General features: G+C 36.3%; 1 protein-coding gene across 1 annotated transcript; it reads left to right on the top strand.

Annotated features, from left to right (window-relative positions):
* Nucleotides 1–468: 468 nt before the first annotated feature.
* Nucleotides 469–9,354, top strand: LOC116171697 (ras-related and estrogen-regulated growth inhibitor-like protein). Its single transcript, XM_031488670.1, has 5 exons — nt 469–669; nt 1,828–1,906; nt 2,870–2,926; nt 7,842–8,104; nt 8,759–9,354. Exons 1-5 carry the CDS (start codon nt 481–483, stop codon nt 9,074–9,076), a joined length of 906 nt encoding a protein of 301 aa, XP_031344530.1. The 5' UTR covers nt 469–480; the 3' UTR covers nt 9,077–9,354.
* Nucleotides 9,355–11,335: the final 1,981 nt, after the last annotated feature.

Genomic DNA, 11,335 nt, shown 5'->3' with positions numbered 1-11,335 from the left:
AAATTCACGCATCGTCTCATTACGAAACTCAAAATTGTAATAAAGTCACAATGAAAACATGGAGTAGGTAGGTTTGCATAATTTATCCATTACTGATCCAGAACGGTGAAAGGTTAAGAAGATACTTTTTTTTTAAATTAAAACTGATGAAATGTGGGGGCGATGAGCGCAGGATTACTTCTCATGCATTCGGAACTTCGCCTAGTCGTCACCAACATGATTTTGTGGAAAAATATTTGTTTTTATTATTTCGGAGTATATTTCCTTCCGTCCTTTAAAGTCGCTCAATTCTTGCCAATAAATGGATTTAAATCTCATTGAGCTATTCGAATTGGTTTTCCGCGAAATTGAAACTGCAAGGGGATGTGTGATCAACTCGACATAGGCAAAAACTGAAGAAGTGAATTCGCCCGGCACATGCCAAGTGCTTGCAGTCGTGGGGACGCTACCCGTTCCCATAGCAACGGAAGTAATATATACATGAGCGTCGCGACGCCGCTTCATTCAGTAGGTTTATTCTTATCGGTAGAAGCAGTCAGTAGTTGCCGCAGGTGCTTTCCGCAAAGTGCGATCGTGATTTGTGTTCGACGATTCATTTTGTGCGGTCAGACTAATTTTGGTTCTTTTTCACAATTGGTTATCCACCCATCAATGATCGACATCGTTCAGGTAAAGTCGAATTTATAATCAAATTACGCGCCCATTCGGTAATTAGTGCGATAAATGTTCAAAATTGATTACTTTATTAGTGTCAGGGACGTACTGAGGTAAATATCTCATATTTCTTCACGAGAGTATAACGTTTTTCCAATAACCAATAACCTGTTGCCCTACTTAGTGGTTGTATCAAATTCCCTTTTGTAAACGAACCCTTTCGGTTTTTGTCTTTTGTTTTTTTCTTCTTTTTCGTTTGTTTAATGAAATCTACGGCATTTTGTACCAGATGCGAACGTCAAGTTCAAAATGAATATTTAAAGTATCTCAGGCATGTGCGCAATTTTCTAGTTACGAAGTCACTAATTTTCACATTTAAATGTCACGAGATCAACGAGTGGGTGGCAAACACCGAACTCTATTTTTCATTTTAAACATTTTAATGGAAATGAAAATTTGGCTGTTTTTATAACAAGCAAAAATAAACATCCTGTGTAAACCAATACGGGTATTGTTTCTGTCGGTAAGCCATCTGCTAGCTTTTATCGAGTGAATTTGTACTGTACCCACAAATTATTCACATTACCTTCGCTTTGTACAATATGTAAATCATATAATTGTCTTTATTCCATAAATTCCAGTTAAGTTATTTTTGTCTCAATTTTGTTTGACTGTGAACGGGCGCCGTTGAAATTCCAAATTCGAGACGGTCGGCGACATAGCGTCGTTTCACTTAAAAATCATTTATATTATTCGTCGATTCATTGAGAGTATACCAACTTTGGAACATTAAGTTGCGAGATACCAAGGTATTTGTTCTGACAGATGTAAATGAACCTAGAAACTAGCCACTCAACTGAACTTTGCATTTGGGAATATTTAATGAATTAATGCTATCCAATCAAACCAACCGAAAGGGTTTCAGTTTGTAAAAGTAAAAAAAAATGGTATGGGCAATAGTTTTATTATGTCGTTAGTATCGGACGCAATAAGTGCAAGTGATACAAACGAATGAACCGTTTAATTAGCGTTCAAAGCCTCCTCTTTTTCAAATCGTTATAAGCAAACAGAAGATAATTACTTCCTGAAGTCAATTTCTTGTATTTTCCGCTAAACTACACAAGTTCAAACAGTTCCACGCATTTTTCACTAAATCACTTCTACTTGTTTTAGAAAATGAAAACGGAGGACAAGAATAATATGCCAAAAGTTCGTATAGCAGTCATTGGAAAATCGAATGTTGGAAAATCAGGTAAGGTTTCTCACTTTCATTACAAGAATATCTGGCCTTTGGCTATTTGAAGTACAGTAAATCGCAAGTGTAATAACCACAGCGATTCATAAACTCGCCTACTGTTTTTGTTATTGTCCTTGGAACTGTACTTACTGTAAATTTTACTCAGAATTCCGTGAAAATATTTACAATGCCCGCCAATCAAACCATATGTTAGCATTCTTGCCGAAAAATTATGATTTCACATAACGAAAACACATTCCGCTACATGAAAGTTTGGAATTCCACCGTGGGTAATGGCTTAATCTTCACAAATTCAAGGATCTCCTTGTGGCGTGATTCATCTTAAGCCTTTCATCCGCATTTTTGTCTTCGCTCAAAATATTTGAATTATATGACACGGATTTTGTTTTCAACGATAATCCATTTAAATTAATCATAGATAACTTTTAATTCTAAATTTAAGAGTAACTCCTGCATACCAGCACAATTACATCACGCGCGGAGAGTAGTGGCAAATCGAAGATCCCTGAGGTACTCCTCGAGTACCTAGCGAATTTGATTCAATGCCAATCTCGATTATTACAAAAGCGTCTAGACAATAATAGAACCGTTAGGCTTCTTTACATCGATTTAAGCGCAATAAAATGTAGGTTAGTTCCGTTTGGAAATTAATCAAATTTGCTACGAATTTTTACAAAATAGTTTAGCTCTTGTGTACGTTTTATTGTTTTGACACATTTAGTGGCGCACGTTTCCGGAATAACTTTTTATAGACGTCCAGGAAGTGAGCGAAAGAATTTCGACTTAAAATTAATTTACTCGCCGAGGACATATAAAATACCAAATTATTGGAGAAGAATCGCTTCTGGTTATTTAGTAATATTCACAGTTCAATTTCCTTGTAATAAATAAGAGATTTACAATCTGCGATCAAATGTATACATTGTTGCTAATTTAATGATTTCCTTATTCTTTCAGCGTTGACCGTTCGATACTTGACAAGGCGCTATATTGGAGAATACAGGAGCAACACAGGTACGTAAAGAATAAGTCACGTTTAGGCTTAAAATAAATGTAAATTTAAATACAAAAGTTGCTGCCAAGGTTACTTATTTTTGTGTTTCGCCTTTTTGTGTCGAAATCTGAGTGGCGTTTTTCTCAAGTTCAGATAAATTACGGAGACATTTACACTTAGAGACATCGCGACAAATTTTTCATACCTACCGACCTTACGGCTAAATTAATTATACGATTAAAGCCGGCGCCCGCACGTCGCTTGGCCAAAAAATCTTTTCTATTTTAACGATCCTGCCATTCGAAAGCCGTTTTGCTTATATTTTTAACAGGTGTCTACGGTATCTTCGTTTTGTTCGCGCGAAATTATTCAATACGAGTCTTAAGTCAAGGGCAGACGCCCTTTCAAAGCTTTTATTAGTTGTTATGAAAAGCTTTTGACACTCTGAAAAAGAAAGAATGCGAATTTTAACCTGTCAATTGGAATAATGAGCCCTTTCCAAGCGATGTAAATTTATCTCGTACAAATGCGAAAATTAAGCTATGAATAGGCACTTGGACGAAACTTGTAATTCCTAACGTCATTATGACGCTAATAAGCGTCAAAATTTAAGGCATGTACCTATTTTTGCAAAGGAAATGACTTGTTTTTTTCGCCTGCCCATGTTGTCAATAACGGCGCAAATTTGAAGAACCGTTCTGTCCAGTAGGTACATCTTATACATTGGCTTGTAGGAAATTCAAAATCGAACATACAAATTGAAACAAAACCGCCAAAAAGCTTTGTCTTGATTTGCTTCAGTTTGTGTTTCATCAATGATCCCCAGCAAAAATTACGAGGGTTTGTGGATCAAATTCGGCACCTGCTGACGCATAGTATTACAATCCCATCGTCTACTAATACCTACAGCATGAGCCATTGTATCTTTTTTTTGTTATTTGTACCGAATAAACGCGTCTGACATACTCAGGTATGTTTGGCACAAATGCCAACTGTTCCCCTATAAATAGATGGATGCTATCTGTCCTACAGCGGCGGAATGTTTATTAGCGAGCTTAAATTTTAGATACTTGTAGATTTTCACCAACAGCTGTGATCGATCATTTTTAAAGATGATAAAACCGCACATTTTTGTTGTAAATCTCGACTTTCCCACATTGTGATAGCTTACGCGACAATAATCCGCCGCCGCATGTTTCCCAATTCCCCTGCATTTCTGCCAGCAAAACTATGTGGTAGAGATATCTAAAATTGTCTACTGGAAAAATATATCAACGTAACTCGACAGGATATACACTTCGAATAAAAGATGACACAACTTCTTGCGTAATGTGTGACTCATCTTTTCTCGTTCCACATACTTTTGCAATAAATAATAAATTCGCAGTTGATCGCAAATGACGATCAACAAATACAAGTTTAAGTTCTTGGTCAATAAAACCATAACTTTGACCAACAAACAATAAAAGTTCATGATTGCCTGGAGTTCAAGTACTTTCTCCACGTCGTGGTTAACATAAAGTAGCATCAATTTTGGTCATGGACGACACGCACATTGGGTCTGGGTGAAAATGTTGGACCATATGACGACTGAGATATATAATCATGTAACAAATTTATCTTCAGTTCTTGTCCATTGAATTTTCAACCTTTACCTCAAAGAAGTTGTAACGAGAAGCGTTGCCAAACTATGATCAGCCTAGGAAAACACAAGTTTTTTTGTCAAAACTATTCATTTGAACATTTTCACAAAATATTTTGTTCCCATGCAAACACGAGTTTTGCATTCGATTTTGTATTTTATGAACTCATGAAACTATTTAAGGCTTTCGGGAGCTTTAAAATGTTTAGAACAATCACCATACTTATGATCATTTTCTAGAGAATGTCAATCAATTTTTCAATTTTCTATTTAAAAAAATCCCACACGCGAGTGTTATAAGGGCTAAACGTTTTAGGGAGAATGTAACCGGGGGGGCTAATGCCCTCCAGTCAGCAGAGCGAGTGCTCTTAGCTAAGTAGAACTTGATCATTCTATTTATTTTACTCCTATCACTTTCGTTGGTGCCCAGTTTTTGGGAAAAGGTCTCTCCGTCTTCTGCGAGGTATTCCATACCCCCCCAAACCCCCCGCTGCTAAATTCTCTCCCAAAATGCTTAGAACAATCACCATGTACTGCTGATCGTTTTAAGTGTGCCATGGAAAACGAATTCAATGCAATTTCGTTAAGTTCGCACTTACAATTTAATCAGGCGATATTTCCTTATACAAGCATAAATAACAAAAGCTATTAGAGAATTTATATGGAACGTGTAACGGGCGATCAAAAATGAGTTGCTGTCGAGTCGCCTTTGGAAGTTCAAGTTAAGTACGATTTTCCATGTAAACAAAAATTCCAAAGGTGACTCGACAGTAACTCATTTTTGATCGCATACAATAGTATAGTGCAATGTAATTTTTTCGCAAAAATCAAATATTTTTTACGCAACCCATGGAAAGCTAGAGCTTTGCTAGAAAAACAGATGTTGAGTATACATTCTGTTTCCAATTATTTCGCCACTATTGCTAACAGTCTTATGCCCGTTTGCACCGACAAATTTAAGCGGAGATTAGCTTAAGCGTAGCTTAAAATGCATGGCAACCATTGTCTCAATAATCGTTGCCATGGATTTTAAGTTACGCTTAAGCTAAGCACTGCAAACGGCCATTAGCTGTAGAGTTAGAAAGAGTTCAGAATTGTGTATTTTTGTCTTCTGAATCCAATTCTGTAATTTAAAAAACACCACAGCATCGCATTTTTCAGATAATATCAAAAATTCGACTTTTTTATATGGGACATCTGGAATATTATCATATTATATGACAGCTTATTAAATTCCATACCAATAACCTTGATTTTTCAATTATTTTTATTTGGATTTAGAATTCTAAAAGTTTCCAACCAGACCAGACGCACTAGATTCGAACCTGGAATATACAGTACCTATTTCGTTTTTTTTGTTGTGAAATTTAACTTTAATAAACGTTACTAATTCCTTTCCAGTTCACTAGGTGTAAGAAAAACAGTTTTCAGTGCCATTAAAGCGAAAAAATCGCAAACGAGACATTACTCGGAGTGTTCAACTGATTAAGGCCCAATTTTTTTGCAAAAACGTTATTGTGATAAACACGAAGAAAGTTTACGTAATCCGTATAAGCAATTTGGTCCATTTGGAATTGAAATATCAATCATTTATAATGAAAAGTTTGTTTGGAAGATCACTCTACCCAAATAGCAGATCGGAACCATCTTGGAAATTTCAAAGACGACCCTTTAGGCGATAAGGACCCAGGCGCGTGTAGTCGTCTAAGTGTCGAGTTAATAATAAATGAGTAGATAAATGGTTGTTGAATAAATTACGGACAAAATCCAAACGCGACTACTAAATAAATGTGGTTTTCGCGATGCACAACCAAAGTCAGTCATAGTGATGTTATTATTCGAATGGAGGCAGAGCAGCAGATGTGAAATGGCATTACTGTAATTGCCCTTCATAATTAAATTTCGAGTTAATTGTAATTTAGTTAGTTGATTAAAGAGACGTTTACCCCATTTCTCCAGTCTATTTATTTCGATAGTCCAGCGCTAGATGAAACGAAATGAACCACGAGATAAAATGTATAAGCAGAAATCAGCTGTGTTATTTAGGGGTTAGCGCACCGAAAGCGAGGAGAATTGGAACGGTTTCATTCGCTAGAGCAAAATTAAGTCAACCCTTTGCATGCTCGCGGTGTCGTTAAATATACATTAACCCTCGTTTTACACAATTACCTCATCTTTTTGTCGACTCGAATCGAATCGTTTTAGGGTCGGAACGAATTAATAAATGGGATTCAATTTATCCCTTTAACACAAAGAAGTTTGACTTGGACATCCGATAAGCGTGATTGGCACTTCGGAAAAACTAAAACGTTAGCGTCACGCCCAATTTTCTTTGTGGAACAACAAAAATAATAGGATATAATGGAAACTCATCGAAGTGTTTCTGATGTGTAGGGTTACTGAACTCTGGAAGAGAGACGCGAGCTTAATGTAATCGCATCTGAAAATCAGAAATGATCTTACAAATTTGCAATCACGCACGACATTCATAGCTCTATCACGCGAATACAGCTGATTTTTCTTATTACGGAATTGAATTTATTAATTTATCCTTTGATTTTAATAGACGTAAAAACCATCGGCAAGCTTTCATCTACCTACAATTTGAGTCTGGCATTCGCTATCGATGGCAAACTAAAAATGAAAATAAAATATTCAACAGATTCTGTTTACACAATTAATGTTTACAAAATTTTTTTTTGTTTTTGGTTCAAAACAGCACGTGGCGATCTATTAACATTGCCATTTTATAGTTCCAAGTTCACGTACACAAAGCAAGCCCTCCATATTAAAACGAAATCGGCTCATAATGCTGTGAAGACTTGACTTCTGACTCAAACTCATAGAAAGAAAGATAGGTTGGCACAACAAACACGTGCTCTATGATTACATAAACACATCATCTATTTATCGCTTTCATACTATTACCTAGATGATGTTAGTCATTTTAGTTCATTGATTGGACTCGTCCTTTGGCACCGGTTCGAAAGCAGGAAGATTTTTCTGCGCTGAATGAGTTTGTTTCCCAATTGCAATTCATGTGCAAATTAGCGTAATTTATACACATCTGAGTATTAAAAAAACATCTCGTATTACAAACCGGATTCGAGGTATTTTTAAACTTTGGCACCCGCGTTCAGTCTTGAAACTGCAAAGGAACACAATCGTAATTGTATTTATTACAAGCGCATTTTGACCGAAACCGAAATTATCCTTGAATTCGTTACCGCAAAGTTAAGTTAATATTTAGGTCACTGCGAAATTACCCCTTCAATAAGCGTTGTTTGTTTCAGATTTGCTCTATCGGCAGACGCTTACGATCAACAACGCACCGATTGAGGTCGAAGTTGTGGACGTCTGTAGCTGTGATTTAGCAAGATTTCCGGAGGAGCCAATTTTTTGGGCAGACGCCTGTGTGGTCGTCTACGATATAACCTCCAAGAAAAGTCTAACTCACGCTACCGAACTAATGCAGAAGGTCCACCAGTTGAGGTCGCAGCACCAAATTCCAATGCTTCTGTTGGGGAACAAAGCTGATTTAGAACACCTCCGCGAGGTTAGTATGGAAAATCGCTTTTATAAGTCTCAATCGGAAAATATCATATGCGCGATGAAAGATGGTAAGGTCTTTGCCAAGTTTGTTTTGACTTGCTCTGTTACGCAGAGACGTGTAACCTTAAATATGTAAATTATTTACAAAGATGTCCGCTATTTGAATTATAAGAGGCAATAAACTTAAGTTACGTTTGGGAATTTCTTCACGAGTTTAATTAACTTACAGTCGGCTGGCGTGAGCGTATTAATTTAAGGAAATTCCAAATGAACTACTCAAGCTTTCCATGCACAAAAGACCTACAGTTGCGCGTCCGTAAATGTAATTGGAAAAGTTTAGAATACTCGATTAGTAACGTACTTCCGCATCGTATTGTCTAAAAACAGAAATAAAAAAATAATAAAACGGCGCTAGCCGAGCGCGAATATTCCATTTCCTAACCAAACAAAATTACTGAGATTCCAAACTTTTTAGAAAAAAGAAAACTCAAACTCGTCTCGTTATTGGTTATATCGGCAAGTATTTCTGAAAGTGCATTGACCTCCTCCAGATACTTCGGTCCTAATCTCCCAGCTTTTAGCATATCGACGTGCGGACGCCGGCGGAGGCGTCCCCGCCATTCGTAACCACGTTTAATTATGTGTTTCTTTGTTACAGGTGGAAGAAATTGAAGGTAGAACGCTTGCAGTGCAACACGGATGTCAATTTTACGAAGTTTCGGTTGCGGAAAATAGTTCCTTGATATACAGTGCGTTCGACGTCCTTCTAAGTGAATGTCGGTCCGTATTAAGCACGCAAAAGACGAGAAAATTTTCTGTATCGAAAATGATAGGCACTTTAATAGGAAATAACAACGGAAAAGTAACGACGAACGCGAATCAAGGAGGAACTGTCGTAGTGTGTCATAAATCCGACTTGTACAAGTCGAGGGTGTTGAAGCGAAGACACAACTTTACAGCAACCGCATCACTGTGACTAATTGAGAACGAAGAACAACCTGGGAATTTTCTTTGCTTTATTGACTTCCTTTATAAGAAGTCATGTTTGTACAACTAAACTAAGTAGTTGTTTCTTGGATCTGAATGATCGGCGTCATTGGTTAGAGGCGCTTTTTCAATGGATTGTCGTTTCTCAGTTTTATGAGAGACTCGGAAGTGTCAATTAGGAAAGATAATATTTTTTAAAAATAGTTTCCTCGAGACTTTTAGCACTGAACCAACTTAATTAGTAATGGCATATCAAACGTGTTTTTTTTCTGTTAAAATACACGTAGCAAAGTTGTGTTAACGTTATGTGTAATTTGTCCAAATATTATTAAGTGATATAAGTATGCGAATTATTCTTAAATGAGACCAAACATTTGTGCCATACATTGTCACCGTTTTTTGATACCTTTTTATTCATCCCTACAACTAATGTATGCTTTTTATTTTAAACATGTACACATTTTCTTTACAAGCGATGAATTCTGCAACTTTTCGTTCATGTCAATTAAATTCGAAAAAGTGAGGTGTAATTCTTCGCAAGACAAACTTCATTTTCGGTTAGTTGTTAGAGTTTTGTAATAAACAAATTTTGAAATTTTTCACCGAAAGAATATTTCTTAAGGTGTGAGTTTTTAGAACTTTTTATACAATGTTTAAATAAGGAATGTGTGTGCTAATATATGGCTGTGATATGCAAAGTATGTTTTTTTTTGCAATACAATATGACACTGACATTAGTGTACCGATGTGATGGCGTTATGTATGAGAACCTTTATTTACGTAAGTTAAATAAACATTCTTTAACAAAATCATGTGCGTTTTTATCTTATATTTGGTCATAGATGCGAAAATCGGTCAACAGAAATCAGCTGGAAATCGTGACAATTATGTTTGTCCAACGTTGATCCCTAAAAACAACAAAGTTTCTTACTGAAAGCTCTGGAACAGCCATCTATATCCCATTTAATCAATGGACTTATCATTTATCTGTTAGTACTCCATATATGACATCAGGAAATCTGCGTTAAGATACAAAATCATTACATTCATGGTGCCTTTAAATAACAGGCGCATAATATTAACCAATCCTCATCGTTCAGACGTTAATTCCTTCTGACACATGCTAAAACCATTGAATGTACTGCATAGTGATAAACGCGGATTGTTTCCAAGATTTCTGCAATATGAACGTCAATATTTTTTCCCCTGGTATGCCAAACCGGAATTAATCAAGCATTTATTACAATCCTCAATCATTTTTCAATAAGTTACGTTCCCGAACAGTTTACATGATTTCTTTGTATTATAAATAAACATTCCATTCAGAATAAATACCGAGCTTTCCGACTCTACATGACTTGACTATAATGGAATCAGAATTCTTCCATTTGTTTCCCGTTGTTCTGCAGCTTTTTCCACAAACTAATAAAGAAGCGCATTTTTGACATACGTATAAGAAACGGGGCAGTAGCCCAGAGGAATCTTCAAACCGGGGCTTTCCTCAATTCTAAAATAGTAACACACCATACACTTCGCTCAAGTTAACGAGAGTGGAAAACTAGTAGCCTTGTCATCTCATTAACGTTTTTAACTTTGCCACACCTCGTTATAATAATATTTTAGCTACGTCGTCGATTTCTCTTACAGAATTATGATCCGATTTTACTAAAGTTCATCGCCAACGTAGAATTTCTGTTTATCATTGAAACAAAGTGAGCCCAATTAAAAAAGTAGGTACATTCAACCTTATTGAGCAAGTACCAAGCGCTCGCCCGATTTGCACAAGCAGGATTTCCATACTAGCATCTCTATGAGAAATTTTTGAGAAATTCTCCAAAGACAATTTGATCGTAAAATAATTGTGCAGTGTTTATCACATTAAATAGTTCGCGCTAATCTCGTAGTGAGGATTGTTCTTTCCTCAAAGAAACTGATAAACAAATTCAATAAGCACATGCGATCTCATTTTCATTCAAAGGGCCTATACTCTCAAAATTTCCGTACTCTCTCCTCCTTCGCTTTCTCATTTTAATCCTGTTTGCCAGGCATCCATTGAAGTACCTCTTAAAGGACGAAACACAGACAAACCAATGGGACAAAATCATTATACCTATGAACCATAAATAATTGTCAAATCGTATTCACTCTCCTCAATATATTTTCATTTGAGGCCTTGGCAATCACCAGTGTTTATTTGATTTTTTCATGATTCTCAACTTATCTGTCGGTCGTTCGGGCGCCTTTATAT

This window comes from Photinus pyralis, unplaced genomic scaffold (assembly GCF_008802855.1).
Source record: "Photinus pyralis isolate 1611_PpyrPB1 unplaced genomic scaffold, Ppyr1.3 Ppyr1.4_LG5, whole genome shotgun sequence".
Classification (NCBI taxonomy): Eukaryota; Metazoa; Arthropoda; class Insecta; order Coleoptera; family Lampyridae; genus Photinus; species Photinus pyralis.
The sequence above is the reverse complement of the archived record's forward strand: the minus strand, read 5'-3'. Positions and strand labels throughout refer to the sequence as shown.

Excerpts from the sequence above, each read along its gene's own strand:
- LOC116171697 (XM_031488670.1), top strand. The coding sequence starts at position 481 with ATGAGCGTCGCGACGCCGCTTCATTCAGTAGGTTTATTCTTATCGGTA. Across the intron at positions 670-1,827 it reads CAATGATCGACATCGTTCAG|AAAATGAAAACGGAGGACAA; the intron begins GTAAAGTCGAAT and ends TACTTGTTTTAG. Across the intron at positions 2,927-7,841 it reads AGAATACAGGAGCAACACAG|ATTTGCTCTATCGGCAGACG; the intron begins GTACGTAAAGAA and ends TGTTTGTTTCAG.